Source organism: Protopterus annectens, chromosome 13.part0, assembly GCF_019279795.1.
Source record: "Protopterus annectens isolate FY-2018-M chromosome 13.part0, PAN1.0, whole genome shotgun sequence".
NCBI lineage: Eukaryota > Metazoa > Chordata > Ceratodontiformes > Protopteridae > Protopterus > Protopterus annectens.
The window spans coordinates 1,204,349,229-1,204,366,812 of NC_056747.1; the positions used below are offsets into that span (position 1 = coordinate 1,204,349,229).

A 17,584-nucleotide genomic window follows, 5' to 3' on the forward strand; every position below is an offset into this window, starting at 1 on the left:
TTGCCACTAAAATGACTACTCTTGTCAATATTTTTGAGTCTGTGTTACCTGGAAAACAGTATATGTGACTGTGAACCACTGTGCTACTGATATGAAGTCATTCTCATCTGGAATCATTTACTCCAACTGTATAACCTTGACAGCAACTTCCTGTAGCTTTCGCTGGAAGTCAGAGCTCCATTTGCTGCTTAGTTCCAAAATTCTATATCTGATTTCTTGTGGCAGTGACAATTACTCATAAATCTACTGTTACTGTGACTACTACACACAAACCTCAAGTTATACTGAAAATAAATGATTTTATGATGATTTAAGTTAACTCTGAAATGGTTACTGTATCAGAAAGTTAACAGTATAGGAAGGACCGCTGCTGAGGAGCTAGCACATATTTACAAAAGGAAACGAGTAACAGCACACAGCAGTTTGACAGAAATGACTGGATGACTTATTTTACATTAAAATACACTATAACACATATAATCATAAATAAACTACTAAATGCAAAACTTCAAACAACAAATACAAAAGCCCAATTTGTAAGTGAACCAAGGCACTTCTTGGTGCAGATATTACTGCATGCCCTGGATAGCAAGGGATTCAACCTTTGGGCTGATGCCTTACAACTCCTGTCAGTGTACAAACTATATATATATATATATATATATCTATATATATATATATATATATATATATATATATATATATATATATATATATATACACATACACACACGCATACAATACACAAACACATTCAGCTGCCACAAATATTTTCCAGTGGAAGAAGCTGGTCACATATGACATACATTCTTGGACATGAAGAAGGCATGTCCAAGCCACAACTACCCTTGTCAACTAACTGAAGGAACAGCACTATCAGAGCTTTCAAGTAAATTATACCACATAATGAAACAATCTAAACTACATAAGGACTAAAAGTCTTGTACACAATGAAAGGAGGAGGAGCAAAAACATTCTCCTTAGTAGTGTATTATCACTTCTCCAATCTGTATGACAAGGTACTCACCCAGTTTCACAATTTTTAGCATAAAAACTAAGGAAAAAAGTCTACCAATAGTTAAGAAGTAAAACAAATCCCTGTGTCACCAAAAGCATTTAGCTAAAGACATCTCAGGGGCATAAATAAATTGTGTGAGCTTCTCCCCATATTATATTCTGCAACTTACTGAATTAAAAACAAAAACACTTACATTCTCAGATAAGATTCAATGTTTTCAAAAATAACACTTTTATAGCAAAATGCCTACAGAGAAAAATCACAGTATTCCTTTCTAAGAAATAAAAATAAAAGCCTCTGCAAGAATTAACTTATTCATTCAATTTTAATAACAGATGTATTTAAAAAGATCCATACGTTTTGGGGAGGCATGGGGGCTGTCCGAGGCAATTTGTCTCATACGTGTCCCATGGCAACTGAGTGCAACAAGTCGGGAAATAATGGCGGTTTTCCCATAGCCGATATTCCCAATGATCACCACTCCCCGGTTGATGTTGGTATTGGTACTCCGTAACTGCATATCTATTTCATGGAACAGCCAGTCTCGACCAATAAACACAGAGTCTGTTGTAATACTGGGCACTTCAAACAACAAGGGCTTCAGAGAGATGTCAGGTGGTCTGTATGGAGCAAAACGCACTGCAAAACAACAAAAGAAAATCAAATGTTATTCCAAATCCAACATACTGCACATATACAACTACATATCTCTTATATTAATATAAAACTAAAAAGCAGGAGTGATGCAGATTTCCACCCTCAGTGTTCTCAGTTTTTTTCTTTATTACAGTTACTCATTTCTTTTGGAAATATAATAATTACTGCAGTATTCTGACACATTATACTGCCTCCTTCCTAGACAATGACTAAACAGTTTTAACATAATGAAGAAAAGCATCCTCCAGCTCATCTTCAACTCACGAAGTGAAGCACATATTTTTTTCTTTTAGCCTACATAAATCAATGCAGTGTTTTTCAAAGCTTGTGTACAAAATAGCTACTGAATGGTGGATTAAAATCCCTTATAAAAGCAGTATAACATTTAGAAAATGTCAGTAAATTAAAAATGTATGCAAAATAAGATGGGAGTACAGAAAACAGAGAGAGAGAGAAGACATCCATCATACTCAGACTGAATTCAGTTCTATGGCTCTGTTTACTGCCAAAGTGGACAAGGAGGATCCTCTTGATATGATGCATTTACACCTCTGAAAATTCTTTGACAATGAGCTTTACAGAAGGTTTACAGGAAAGCTAAATGACATTGGCATGAGGTCCAAAATTCTGAAATGGATAGAAATCCAGCAGGCTGACACACAAGGTAGTGAGATGTAAACCATCAAGAAAAAAAGATAATAAACAATGGAATGCTGCATAGTTTAATGTTGGGACCACTCCTGTTTGCATATGTATGTCGCACATCATATCTGGGTTGGACAGTAAGCCCCACCTGTGTACTGACTGCACTACGATTGGTGTAATGGCCACAGACAGACGGTTTAACCTTCTGAAAAATGTCTGGCAGCTTACACGGTAGATGGATATACAGTAATTGGGATTTAATGTAAAACACAATTTTGTATTTTGTTGGGGGAACAACAGAAATAAAATATGTGTAGGCCTGGTTAGGCCATCTTAAGTAGGATGTGAAAAGAAAAGGCTTTGGATGTCAATCACCACTAAGATAAATCATACTGTACAGTGTGAAAGGGCAGTGGCAGAGGCCAAGAAGATACTGGGGTGCATAGTATAACTACATTCCACACACACCAAGAACATCCTTTTCATTGTACAAAGCATTGGTAAAGTTGCATATAGAGTACTGTGCCACATTCTGACAGCCATATGGAGGAAGCAAATTAGGTTGGTAGAAGGTACACACTCCAAAGTTAACAACAAGTTAAAGGGACTATTCAGGCTATGTTATGAGAAGAGACTTACAGCTGGGTATGTATAATCTTGAAGAGAAAAGAAAAAGTTGTGAGTACGGTATGAAAACAGGTATTTTGCATAAGAACATCCAATTGAATAAACTTGACACTTGTTTTGAGTATAGCAAATTTTTCGGAGGCAACTGGAAGGTGTAGGGATGAAGAGTAGGTAGACAGGAGAGAGATAGGGACACAGATGGAAGTTAAAGGGGATACAATTTAAGACAGACTTGAACCTGAAAAAACATTATGTCAAATACACAGACGGTGGTAGGACTCAGGACTGTACTTATTTGATCCAGCAACATGGTTTAAGTCATCAGAATGGGTTTGTGGAAAACTTGGGCAATGTAAGGAAAAATGGGGCAAGAGAAGGTCATCCGTGTAGCTACCAGCTGTAGTACTTGGCAAGACACGAAACACTGTGGGTATTCTTCCATCAATGCCTTCATACTGCTAATATTTTTATGCAAGAGTGCCATCAGAAAAAGGAAACCAAAATGAACAAAGAAGTAAGGGGACATTGCATAAAAAGGAATAAGTTTCAACCAATGTGAGAAGAGGAGGATAGCATGACAAAATGAGGTATTAAGAAGCCAGCATGAAAATGTATAATGTCTTATGACGATGAGGAAAAAAAAGCAAGGGAAATTAAAAGAAAAAACCCTAAAAGGTGGGAGTAGAGGAAGAACATAAAAAGGTTACTGAGATATAATGTGGAAGACCTGGCAGACGGGCTAATGGTAGCAGGACAGTGCGTGTGCAAGGACACCAGAGAAAGTACAGTTGTGTACACTTACCATAAATGTAGATGTTGAAGTGTATTCACTGTTGCAGTCACCACATTTGGGTCATCTGCCTGCAGGTAGCCCTCAGTCAGCCCGAATACCAGAGTCTTGGGATTTCTGCGTCGGATGCCGTCGCCTCTTCCATGGCGTCAGGTCGTCAGGGGTATAAAACATGCAGCCGAACCAATTACATCAGTTTTTCTTGCCCTAGATGTCAGATGCCCCCAAAATAGAAAGCTATTACATGGTGTGGAACACCTCCAATAAAAAGTAAATACCCCTGCCATAAAAGATGGCCATAAAGAGGATAGGTAAAAAGGATAGAGAAGGCCAAGGGGCTGGAGAGAGGAAAACCAGGAATGTGACAGTGAATACTCTCGAACACCTACATTTATGGCAACTGTACACAATTGTACCATGTTCTTCGTGTTTCACTGCTGCAGTCATCACACTTGGGTTGATTCCCAAAGCTGAGGAAGGGTGGAGGCTGACAAGAAGTGTTGGGGCTGGCTGGCAGGCCTTGTAAGACCGCTGTAGCAAACCCAGCTAGGTAGGTGGTAATGCTTGGTGAAGGTGTGTACAGAACTCCAGTTTGCAGCTTCCAGGATGTCCCTATGGGGACCCCCCTGAGAAATGCTGCAGAGTTTGAAGTAGCTCTAGTGGAATGAGTTCTGATCCCCAGAGGGGTAGGTTTTCCATGGTGCTTGTAGCAGAAATGGATGAAGTGTGCTATCCATTTGGAAATGGTTTGCTTTGAAATGGCCTTGCCCTCTGCCCCTGTAGCAAAGCTGAGTAGTAGCTGGTCAGATTTTCTGAAAGGCTTAGTTCTGTCAAGGTAAAACCTGAGCTGTCTGTGCACGTCCAAGGAGTGCAAGATCCTTTCCCCTCTATACTCTGAGGATTAGGGAAAAAGGTTGGCAAATTGATGGATTGGTTTAAAGCCACACTGGATACCACCTTGGGCATAAAAGAAGGGTTAGTCCTGAGGGAAACCTTGTCAGCATGGAAAATGATGAAGGGCTCCACCGCCATTCGTTCCTGTAACTCAGACACTCTTCTTGCTGAAGTAGTAGCTAGAAGTAAGGCTGTTTTCCAAAAGAAGAATTTTAACTCTGCTGAAGAAGCAGGTTCAAAAGGGGGAAGTGTGAGCTTTTCCAGTACAAAGTTAAGGTCCCAGGCCGGGGTGTGAGCTCTCCTAGGGGACCTTAAATTGTTAGCTCCTCTCAGGAACTGTTCGATGAGAGGGTGAGAAAAGATAGGAGGCTCAGTATTATAACGAGCTGAGATGGCAGAGGCATGAATCTTAATGGATGAGAAGGCTAGACCTCTGTGGAGCAGCTCTGCTAGGTAATCAAGGATTTGAGGTAAGTTGGGCACAGCTGTGTCCTTTTCTTGAGACCGATTCCAAGAACAATATCTTTTCCACTTTTCAGCATAGGATTTCCTATAACTAGGCCTTCTGGCCTCAAGGATGATGTCCAGCACCTGTTTGCTGAGGGATGCTGGTGAAGTATTCATGGGATAAGCCAGGCTACAAGGTTTAGGGTACTGCAACTGTGGATGCAAAATCTGTCCCTCCTGCTGAGACAGCAGGAAAGGTGTCTGATGTAGGTGCCAGGGTGGCACTGATGTCAGACTGCGTAGGAGTGGGTAACAGTGCTGGCGTGGCCAGTCTGGTGCAATAAGGATTGCCCTTGGACTGTCCTGTTTGATCTTGAGTAGTACTTTTGAGAGGAGGGGCAGAGGAGGAAATGCATAAATTAAGAGGTTTTCCCATGTAAAGGATAGGGCATTCAAATTTCAGGCTCTGCTGTGAGGGTTCCTGGTGAAAACATGGTTCAATTGGTGATTTTGGGGGTGGGGGGAGGCAAAAAGGTCCACCTCTGGTGTTCCCCACCTCTGGGTTAGAAGTTTGAATTAATTGGGTTCCAGTTTCCACTCGTGAGGGTCCAGTAGATTTCTGCTTAAATCGTCTGCCAGTGAATTTTGCTTGGCTGGCAGGAATTGAGCTTGTAGGTGCACTTGGATGCTCAAGGCTGTATTCCACAGAGCCATGGCTAACCTGCAGAGTGGGTAAGAATGAGTTCCGCCCTGCTTGTTTATGTACCACATAACTGTGGTGTTGTCTGTCTTTATCAGGAGCTGTCCTGGAAGGATAAGGTATTTGAAGACTGTTAGAGCATACTGTACAGCTGGCATCTCTTTTTGACTGATATGCAGGGGAATTTGTTCTGGGCTGCATTTGCCTGCCATGTGAGCCCCCCATGCATTGTCTGATGCATCTGTTGTCAGGGTTTGGGTGGACAGGGGTTGAGTGAAAGGAAGTCCCTTGTTGTGGTTGCATGCTTCTGCCCACCAAAGGAACTCTGCCCTTAGACAAGGTATGATAGGAATCACTGTTTCTAGGTCCTGAGAATGTTGACACCAGAGACTTTTTAAGTACCATTGAAGTTTCCTCATATGCAGTCTTGCATATGGAATTAGCAGAATGCATGAGGCCATGAACCTTAGGGCTTGCAGTATTTTCCTTGCAGATAGCTGGGTTTTGTTGGCTGTTAGTTTGAAATAGTTTGTCAAATGGACCTGTGTTTCTGGAGTGAGTGGAATGTCATCTGGGAAGTTGTGTTTAAGCTTGCTCCCAGGAATACAATTTGTTGGCTGGGCACCAGTTGTGATTTATTTTCTTTGATTGTGTATCCCAGTGAAGTTAGAAGTCATTTTACAAATGCCAGGTGCTGAAGCAGCAATTCCTGACTGTCTGCTTGAATCAGGTAATCGTCCAAGTATGGGTAGATTTGAATATTTCTCTGCCTGCAGTATGCAATGGCTGGAACCAGGCATTTTGTGAATACTCTGGGCGCAGTAGATAAGCCAAAGGGAAGTGCAGAGAACTGACAGTGCACAGAGCCTGCCCTGAAACATAGATATTTCCTCCAAGACTCCCCTTATGGTGATGCGCAGATAAGCTTCTTTTAAGTCTAAGGTGATTAACCAGGCATCCTTGGCTGGCATAGGAAGAAGCTGTTGTAGTGTAAGCATTCTTAATTTTGGGACCACTAGAAAGGTGTTGAGGACTGATAGATCCAGGATAGGGCGCCAAGGAACAGTCCGGAGTAGAAACTGTGTCCTCTTTGTTCTACTGGAACAGGCTGGATAGCCCTGATATGGAGAAGGAAAAGTACTTGCTTTCGAGCCTCTGCCCACTGGTTTGGAGAAAGGTCTGGCAACCCGCTTTGTGTTGGCAGTGAGTGGAAGTAGAATCTGTATCCCTGTGATACAATGTTTAGAACCCATCTGTCCTGAGTAATGGACATCCAGTTTTTGCATGAAGGGTGAGATTTCCTCCTAGGGTCGCAAGTACTTGGGCATGGCTGGGAAGGATAATTGGAAAGTCACTGTGAACTTTTTCCATAAAGGGGTGGCTTACCACTCCCTGGTTTTGAGGTGAAAACAATCCATTATTTAGATCTCTGCATACTCTGAGACTGTAGTCTTGGTGGTCTGTTTCTCCTGGGTTTGGACTGAGAAGGCCTGAGAGGGACTGGAAATGACCAGTTTTTTGAAGGCTCATGGTTACTGAATCTAGGTGGCTGCACCTGTAAGAAATCTTTGACTGTTTGCATAGGTTTAGCTTTTTCTTCCATCTTTTTAAAAACAACTTCTGCGTCTGTGCCAAACAAACGCTCATGATTTAATGGAGCATCTAGTAATTTTATTTTGACATGGTCAAGCAAGACTTCTTCCTTTAGCCAAGCATGCCTTCTCAGTACAGACCCAGTGACAGCAGCCCTGCAAGATGCTTCTAAGGCATCAAACCCACATTGCAAAGTATGTTTAACTAACTTGGTTTGCAGAATGCATTAACTCTTGTAAGTTTTATTTTCTGCACAATCTGGAAGTAACACCATTTTTTGTTTAATTAGTTCCATAATATGTTACTGGTACTTCAACATGTGAAACTGGCAATTCAAAGCCCTGATGGCAAGAGTTGTAGAGGTATTTACCTTCTTACCCCATCTGTCTAAGCTCTAGAATCACTGTCTGAAGGGCTAGGGTTTTTGGCTGTAGTAGCTTAATGCCTGTAGGTCCCTGGGAAATGGTCTCTGGATCCGCAGTAGGATTCTTAAAGAGAAATTTATGAGAATCAGGTACTCTGTAGTACCAGTCAGGTTTTCTAGGAGCTGGTGGTAAGGTGTCAGGAGTAAGACTGGACTCCAAGAAGACATCGTCTACAATATCCAGGACAGGGGTATAGATAGACGCCTGTGCTGAGGCAAATCTACAAATTCCCTGAGTCTCTTTTTGGACTGAGGATAGTCCTGGCATTCCCAGCAGAAATGCTCTCTTAAGGTATGCAAGGTTTCACCAAAAGAGAAATCCTCTGGAGGGGAGGCAGAGGGAATGGATTCCTCTGCATCTGAATCCTCATAGGTAGATAAGGGTATGCACTGGTAATCAGACTCCTGGTCTGTAGAATCAGAAGGAAATTCAATTCTTTGTCTTTTGGCAGGGGAAGGCTGGCTTCCCCTAATTAGAGTAATAAGGTCTTCAGCCATTCTAAACATTTGTTTTTGTAGCATGGGAGGTTGAGCATGTGCTTTGGAAATCGGTCTTCTAGGCGTAGTGTGATCTCTGGGCCTGAGAAACTTGGCAATTTTAGTAGGAAATGAAGTTGTCGGTTTAATATGAATATCGGTAGGTCGGAATACACCCTCAGAAGCCAGTGCCTGCACAGCGGCTCCGGACCCATCCAAGGTAGAGACATCTGCAGGTTCCATAGTCGAAAAAGCATCTTGCGGCATACTGGACTACGAATGGGTCTCAGCAGAGGCCTACGAATCTGTGGAAGTGGGCATCATGGGGCTGCAAAGGCACCTCACTGAGTACCAGTGGACTGGCAACTAGCTTAACGGAAGCGTCGTCGGCAGTTTTGGACCTGTGTGGTCTGTCTCTGTCTTTATCCTCATTACAAAGACAAAACAGTTCATATACTGAATTCATTTCATCTCATGAGCACCATTAACCATTGGCAGAACATTCATAATAAAACAATTACAAAGCAGTTCAAAGGCAATTGCTTATTTAGAGAGACCTCTATCTTTTAAGGCTGGTTTTATAGAGGCTCTCTCATTAATACCAAGGAACCTATCTGCCTGCATATTAATAATCCTACACAGTTCCCGTTCTTCTGTATAATTTCTAAGGTCCCCACCCCGGACATTGGGATGCATCATTTCAATTACTCTAAAACCAAATATGTGTTGCTCACCACACTCACTAAAATGCTTTGCTAATGCATTATGTTACATATTCTTATGCAGGTTATATATATATGTTCCCTCATTCTTTCCAATAGGGACTTATTGGTCTTGCCTATATAGAAGCAGTCGCAGGCCCGGCATTTAGCCAAATAAATCAGGTTTCTACTGCGACAATCATCTACTACCCTAAAATAGCATTTCCTATTTGTAACTGAATGGACAAACTCAAGAGGGGTCTATACATACCTGCAGAAATTACATCTGCAACAGCTTTTCATTGACGGTGTATCCTTATTCAATTCATTATTCTTACCATTCTTATAACATAACATACATATATATAACATATTCCCCATGATAGTGGCATTCATATGTTAAAGGATTTCCCCTAGGTCTAGTCTGAGGTGGCCTTGAGGGGGCTGGAAAGGACCAATGCTTTGAGGGGCGATGCCTACTGAATCTTGGAGGCTGTACTTGCAAAAAATCTTTGACTGTCTGCATAGACTTAGTTTTTTCTTCCATCTTTTTTAAAACCTCTTTTGCTTTGGTGCCAAACAGAGTCTTTGCTCAAAGGTGCGTCCAATAATTTTGATTTGACATGGTCTGGCAAGATCTGTTCCTTAAGACAGGCATGTCTTCTAAGTACAGAACCTGTGACTGCTGCCCTGCAAGATGCTTCTAGGGCGTCAAACCCACATTGCAGGGTATGCTTGCTGACTGGGCTTGCAGAATGCATAAGATCCTGTAATTCTTTATTTTCTGCACAGTCAGGGATGGTAGATAATTTTTGCTTAATAAGTTCCATAGTATGTTGCTAGTATTTCAGCAGATGGAACTGGCAATTTAATGCTCTAATGGCAAGAGTTGCAGAGGTGTACACTTTTTTACCCCATCTGTCTAACGCTCGGGAATCTCTGTCCGAGGGGGGTGGGATTCTTTGCTGTAGTTGATTTTATTCCTTTAGGTCCTTGGGAGATGACCTCTGGGTCAGCAGTAGGATTCTTGAAAAGAAATGAGAGAGTCAGGGACTCTGTAGTACCTGTCAGGTTTCCTGGGAGCAGGAGGTAAAGTATCAGGAGTTAGACTGGATTCCATAAAGACATCATCCACAACATCCAGAGCAGGAGGGATAGCTAAGGGTCTGTGCTGTGGTAAATCTAAAAATTCCCTGAGTCTGTTTTTGGACTGAGAATAATCCTGGCATTCCCAATGGAAATACTCTCTCAAAGTATGAAGGGTTTCACCATAAGAAAAATCCTCTGGAGGAGAGGCAGAAGGAATGGATTTCTTTGCATCTGAATCCTCATAAGCAGATAAGGGCATGTCTTCATAATCAGAAACCTCAGAGTCAGACTCTTGGTCAGCTAAAACTGCTGGGGACAAGTCTCTTTTTCTTTTAGGAGGGGAAGGCTGGCTTCCCCCTAATCAGCATAATAAGGTCTTCCACCATTTTAAGCATCTGTGATTGTGGCAAGGAAGAAGGCACTTGAGTTCGGGTCATCGTTTTTTTAGGCCTAGCTCGTACTCTGTGCCTTAGAAACTAGGTAGTTTTAGAATAAACTGAAGAAGCGAAATAGTCGGTTTGTGTCGAATATCGGTAGTGCGAAAAACTTCCTCAGAAGCAGGTGCCTGCACAGCGGCTCCGGACCTATCCAAGGTAGAGACATCTGCAGGTTCCGTAGTCAAAGAAGAGTCTCACTGCATACCGGACTCTGAACGGGTCTGAGTAGCGGCCTGCAAATCCATCGAAGTGGGCATCATAGGCTGCAAAAGCACCTCACTGAGTACCGGCGAACTGGCAACTAGCTTAACGGAAGCATCATCGGCAGTTTTGGACCTGTGCAGTCTATCTCTGTCTTTATCCTTACTTTTTTTGGAAGATCGGTAGTCGGATGGCTTACTGAAGCCATTTTGGAATACGGAGATCGAGAGCGAAAGTACTTAGCTACAATAAGGGCCCGACGACAAATAGTTTGGGCGTTGAACAAAGCACAAAACCAGCAGCAAGGAACGTCGTGGTCTGGGCCTAAACAGGTGACACAGTAAGAATGGAAATCTCGGTGTGGTATTTGCTTTCCACAGGCGAGACAATTGTTAACTTTTTCTGACATCAGTTAGAGCAAGATAAAAGGATCCCCAACGGAGTACTTAGCTTTAGAAGACTTCAGCTACAATTTTGGAAACGAAAACTCGGGTACCGGCACTCGTGCAAACTGCTTCTGCTTTGGGCTCCTCAGCAAGAAAGACTGATGTAATGGTGTCGGCTGCCTGTTTTTATACCACTGACAACCTGACATCAGTCCTGAAGCGACAGCAACTGATGCAGAAATACTAAGCCTCTGGTATTTGGGCTGACTAAGGGCTAACCCCTGGCAGGATAACCCTAGTGTGATGAATGCAACAGTGAAACACGAAGAACATCTGTGGGGGCTGGATCCATCCTTTCTGCCGAGGCAGACAAAACCATCTTCACAGCCTCAATGGCAGACTGGCCCAGAGAAAGAGAAGACGTTGGATCTGAAAAGACAAGCTTTTGGACCGCTGTCCTCCCCCACTCAAAGCAATCTCCCCGAGATGGAAGCTGGAGCCGAGCTATTCAGTGCCATGGCTCCGTGGAGCAGAGACAGCTCTAACAACTTTAGAATTAATTCCAACACTTTGGAAATGACAGGGAAGCTTCAGCTTGAGAGATCTCAGGATCCGACTGAACCGAAGCACTCAGTGTAATCTTTGGATATGAAGATACTACTATCTTTGGATCAGAGACAGATGGATCCAGATGGCTCGGATCCAGGGACTCTGATAGTTGAAGGAATCAGAGGAGGAACTTGTAGAGGGGTGTGGTTGAAGAATGGACCTACTGACCAGAAGAGGTAGGAGTCATTAAGACACCCATCTGACTTTACACCAGGAGGATCTTCCACACCACTCTTTCCACATCTTCCCCGTCAAACATCTGGAAGAATGAGTGGAAACAATAGAGGGGGAACTGGGTCGATGATGTTCCAAAAAAGGTAAGGGTACCCTTGAGGGCACTAGATCCACAGATGGTGAGTATGTTGTTCTGGGTAGGTAAATAACACTTGAACCGGAAGGGCTGGAAGTAGTCAGATCTAAGGATGTTGGGCCCATCAATTTTTTTTCTTTTTCAGATCAGATGAGGTTGGATCCATCGTGGCTCTTTTCTTGGATGGCTCTGAACCTGTGGAAGATGTAGAAGGTTTTGGAGAAGTTTTTGACTGTTTAGTTTTGGGAAACTGATCTCCAGATATAGCCTCTCCAAAGGCAGAAGGTAATTAGCCTTTTAAAATAAGATTGTTTTTCCTGTTCTACAAGCACCCTAGGGTTGAATCCATGGCATACAGAACAATCTTCCTGAAGACATGATTCCAGACTGTACACACATAGTGTGGACATCAGATATGAGAAATTGGTGTTCACACAATGCATTCTTTAAACCCAGTGGGGCCTTTTTCCGTCATTGCAAAAACTATATGAAAAAGCAAAACATAAGGAAGAACAGATTTTTTTTTTTTTTTGGTAGATTTTTATCAGGAGAGAGAGAGAAGAAATAGAAACTACCAGCAATGGTACTAAAATTGGATCTATATTAAAAGACCAAAGAGCTGTTTCAGTGAACACCTCTTAAGTCGACACGTAATGAGCGAATGCACTAAAGCGCGAATGCTCAAAAAAGAGATTTTTTTCCCTGGGAAAGAAATTGCTTGGCCATCCCCGTGTGTTCGCCCCTTTCCTCACTGTAGTGTGATCTCGGAGTTGGTATATTTAGTTAGGGGAGGTGTGGGGGGCACAGCCCCCCATGTTATGTTTTAAAGTGTGTGTGTTTGTGTTAGAGGTTTCTTTCCCAGGGAAAGAAACTGCTGTTTTGAGTGTTCGCTCATTACGTGTCGACCAAGAGGTGTTCGCTGAAACACCTCTTTGGTCTTTTAATATAGACCCGTAAAATTTACTACATCAAGTGTAAAAAGAAAGTATATACTAACAATAGTATTTAAGATGTATGGACTGTACGACAGTCCAAAAAAGGGGAAGAAATAATAACAATAGTAATTTGAACTGTGCTAACTGTACGATTAGGTGAGGGATAGGAAAAACTTTAAGAATTTAAGAGAAATTACAAAAATATCTAGTGAAAATTATAACACCAATCTGACAAATGCTCAAGAGCTATGGTGAACCACATATCTTTCACATAAAGTGGCAAATGAGATCAGAGGTAACTTAGGACTGGTGCATTACGGGTAAGGGAGAGTTTTTTGGTTGCCACGAGCTTTAGCAATGGCCAAGTCAAATCTCAAAAAACACAAACCAACTATAAAATTTAAATACGCCAGCGACAAAACAAACTACATTAAAATAATAAAATTTGTCAAATACACAGTACACTATTCAACACTCTACCACCTTGGCTATAAAGTCTTCTCGGAGTTACCAACACACACAAAAAAAACACCATTAAATAAGCACACCAATTAATTCCAATAAAAACATTCAATTACAAAAGGGCTTTCCAAGTATACTCCCTGTTCAAGCCCTTAGGTATCAAAGTATCACACTTAAGAATAAAAATAGTTTCTTTAAATAACAATTTATTCTTCAACACAAAAGTATCCTCTTTATGGACTTGTTCCAGTATACATGCTTTAAAAACTGTAAAAAGCCCCCTATGCACCATGTTGTGATGAACAGCTACAGGGTTTTCACAGTTTTTATTCTTCATGTCTCTGATATATTCCTGCAGTCTTACCTTAAAAGATCTTTTTGTTTCCCCTATATAAAAAAGACTGCAAGGGCAAGTCAGAGCATACACTACTCCTTTTGTAGTACAAGTATAATGCGCTATAGGTCTATACTCTACACCATTAATCTTCTCAAAGCACCTGACTACATGCTTACATACTGAACAATTTCCATAAGCAACCATTCCCAAAGTCCCTATCACGCTAGTAGGGCTTTCCTTAGATGCAAAGAACAAACTATGAACCACCATGTCTTTAATACTTCGACCTTTCTTAAAAGATCTGTATAAATTCTTAACACAACCTTTACACTTCAAAAGAAATGTCCAATAGTATTTAATATTAACTATTTCCTGACTGAGCACATTAAAAACAGTAACAAAATATACTTTCCTCCCATTCCCACATTCAAACCTATCTAAACTACTATTAAAACCCAAATTTTCCCTACTAACAGTCCCATGTCTACCCTTATCGGCCTGAAAAAACTTTTTCAGGGAATGCATAATTAACTCCTCACCATATCCCCTTTGTTTAAAGATGATACAAGTATGGACAATTTCCTCTTCCATCACTTTCACCTCACTACATAACCTACTTACCCCCTTAACAACTCAACATAGGGTAAGGCATTCATTACATGAGGAGGATGGAAACTCCTACTATCCAAAAAATGAGCTCCATTCTCAAATTTCCTATGTATTCTAGTACTTATTAGTCTACTACTAACATCCAACTCCAAGTCTAGAAAAGTCACTACCTTAGCACTCTGAAGGCCATCAAATTGCAAACCAAACCAATTCACTTGTAAATCCTTTACAAAAGTCTCTACTAGCTTTTCACCTCCTCTGCATAAAAAATCAAACCATCTATAAATCTGCAGTATAAAACTACAAAATCCTTAAAAAAAACTTTAACCTATATAAAATTTCCACTTCAAACAAATCCATAACTAAATTAGCATACATTGGTGCAAAGGGTGCACCCATTTCAGTCCCTTGCATCTGTTAATAAATACACCGATTCAATAAAAAAAATGTGTTAAACTAAAGAAAAATAAATCTATAACATAATTAACTACCAGACTCTCACCAAGAAAAAAATCTTAAAGCTTCAAGGCCTACTGAGTGTTTAATGTTGGTATATAAGCTTTTCACATCAACTACCACCCAAAAAATATCTTCCCACTTTATTAACTTAATTTTCTTCAGAAAGTCAAAGGAATCCTTTATATAACAGTCTAATTTCACTACATACTTCATCAAAAAAGAGTGTAACATCATTCCCATATTATGTAAAAAATACTTTTCCGCTGCCACTACTGGGTGACCTGGAGGGGAAACCAAACTCTTATGAATCTTGGGTAGACATTAAAAGCCAAAGTGCACCCTTCTGTATTAAATCTAACTTCAACATCATGTCTCGATAAATAACCTAGCCTATACCCTTTCCTCAACAACTCATTATACTTTACAATAGCATTTCGATATTTCATCATGTTGGAAATTCTATAAATATTCTCATCAGATAAATGGTCCATACACATCTTAAAATACTGAGAAAAATGTAAAACCACAACTGTTTGACCTTTATACAATGGTTTTATAACTACTTCCTGTCTTTTATTTAGATCTTGCAATGCTTTCCACTCATTTTGTTAAATTATAACCCATCTTCTCTTTCCTTTTTAAAAATTCTTGAAAGCTATTGTCTACTGCATAATTATTTAGAGGAAAAAAAGAAGTTATGTACTCGCCATAACGTTCCATGAGTTGTTCATCTACCCTTCATTCTTACAGATGGGGTTCGGAGCCGATCCTCGGCTCCAAGTCAGCCAACTACAAAGCTCGAGGTCTTCAGACAGTTCTAGGCCAAGTCCCTATCCCATGATGCACCTTGAGTTACCTCAGATCTTATTTGCTGCCTCTAATAATACCATATGCCATTCTGTCACTTTTTAAGATAAATACCATAGGAAAGATAAAGCAACCATGATAAAACATGAATCTCGATCCTCAAAAAACCTGGAGGGGGGTAGGAGGGTGGGAAGTAAGAATGAAGGCGAGATGAACAACTCACGTGGAACATTATGGTGAATACATAACTTTTTTATGTGAAGTTGTTCTATCTCACCGTTCATTCTTACAGATGGGTAGCGTACCAAGCACCATCCTTCTTGGGTGGCTCATGGGAGTATGTTTCTCAGGACAGTAGAACCAAAGGAGGCCCTGTCCCTGGAGGCCCTATCGACTTTGTAATGAGTGACAAAGGTATGAGGCTTTGACCAAGTGGCTGCTGCACAAATATTGTCTATTGGTAGTCTAGCTGAAAAAGAAGATGATGTGGACACAGCTCTGGTAGAATGAGCCTTAATTTTGTGTCGTAGAGGTAAACTAGCAGCTGAGTAAGTGAAAGTGATGCAATCAGATAACCACTTTGATAGGGTTGTTTTTGCCACAGGCATACCTTTTCTAGAATCTGAAAAGGATACAAAAAGTTGTTCAGATCATCTGAATTCTTTGGTTCTATCTAGGTAAAATCTGAGCTGTCGGTGAACATCAAGTTTGTGCAGCATATACTCCAAATTGTTGGTGTGTTAGGGAAAAACACTGGTAAATCTATAATTTGGTTAAGGTTAGCTTCAGTACAAACTTTAGGTAAGAATGAAGGATTTGTTCGCAGTGAAACTCTGTTAGCATGAAAAACCAAATACAGAGGTTTTATGAACAAGGCTTGTAGTTCTGAGACTCTTCGAGCAGACGTGATGGCTACTAAAAAGACAGTCTTCCAAGACAAAAATTTCAAATGACATGAAGAAGCTGGCTCAAAAGGTGGGAGAATAATGCGTGAGAGCATAAAATTTAGGTTCCAGGGGGTATAAGGGGATTTAACTGGTGGTCTAAGGTGGAAAGTCCCTTTGAGAAAGGATTTGGATAGCTTGTGTGACATTATGTTAAAGCCTTCAGTACCAAGAAGAAAATTAGAGATGGCGGCAAGCTGCATACAAACTGTAGCCGCCGCTTCTTTGTTGAAAAACATAAGTCAAAAATTCTAATACACAGGAAATAAAGGCTTGGTAAGGGTGAATGTTATTCTGAGAAGCCCATACGGAAAATCTCTTCCATTTGCTGAGGTACAACTTCCTAGCAGAGGATTTATAAGAAGATACTAAGATATGCTGCGTTTCATTTGAAAGGTTATGGAACCTGGTTATGTTGGGAATTGGAGCAGCCAAGCTGTCAATTTTAGGGACTGAAGGGATGGATGAAGAGCCCCCGACGAGTGCATCAGAAGGTCCGGAACTGGATCCAGAATCCAAGGCTCTTCCAACAGATGAGGTCGAAGGAAGGGGAACCAAATCTGAAGAGGCCAATATGAGGCTATTAGAATGTTGGTCCTTCACAGGGCTTTGGGTTTTTGTAATACTTTTGGTATCAGGGGAATTGGTGGAAATGCGTAAAGGAGACCGGGAGGTCAATCCTGTATAAGTGCATCCCTTGGGGAATCTCCCGGAGGGGGAATCAGGGCAAAGTAGCTTCTGCATTTTGTGTTCATAGTGGATGCAAAAAGATTGCAGCAAGGATGGCCCCATTTGTGTAATATTCTTTCCGCTATTTCTTTTTTGAGGGACCACTTGTGAGGCAACAAAATTGCCCTGCTCAGTTTGTCCACAATCACGCTGGATTTCTGAGGGATGTGCATTGCTATCAGAAAGCGCTGGGTGGATGTAGCCCACTGCCATACTCTTAGGGCCTCTCGACAAAGGGGATAGGACCTGGCTCCTCAAGTACAAGACCACCGACATGTTGTCCGTCTGAATCGGAGT

At 41.2% G+C, this 17,584-nt stretch overlaps 1 protein-coding gene across 1 annotated transcript in view; it reads right to left on the minus strand.

Moving 5' to 3' along the window:
• TANC2 (tetratricopeptide repeat, ankyrin repeat and coiled-coil containing 2) overlaps positions 1 to 17,584 on the minus strand; it is a 2,676,984-nt gene that overhangs the window by 1,114,051 nt on the left and 1,545,349 nt on the right. Inside the window, exon 8 of the mRNA XM_044055212.1 lies at positions 1,376 to 1,657. Coding sequence (XP_043911147.1) covers positions 1,376 to 1,657 — 282 coding nt within the window. The remainder of the gene's footprint in view (positions 1 to 1,375; positions 1,658 to 17,584) is intronic.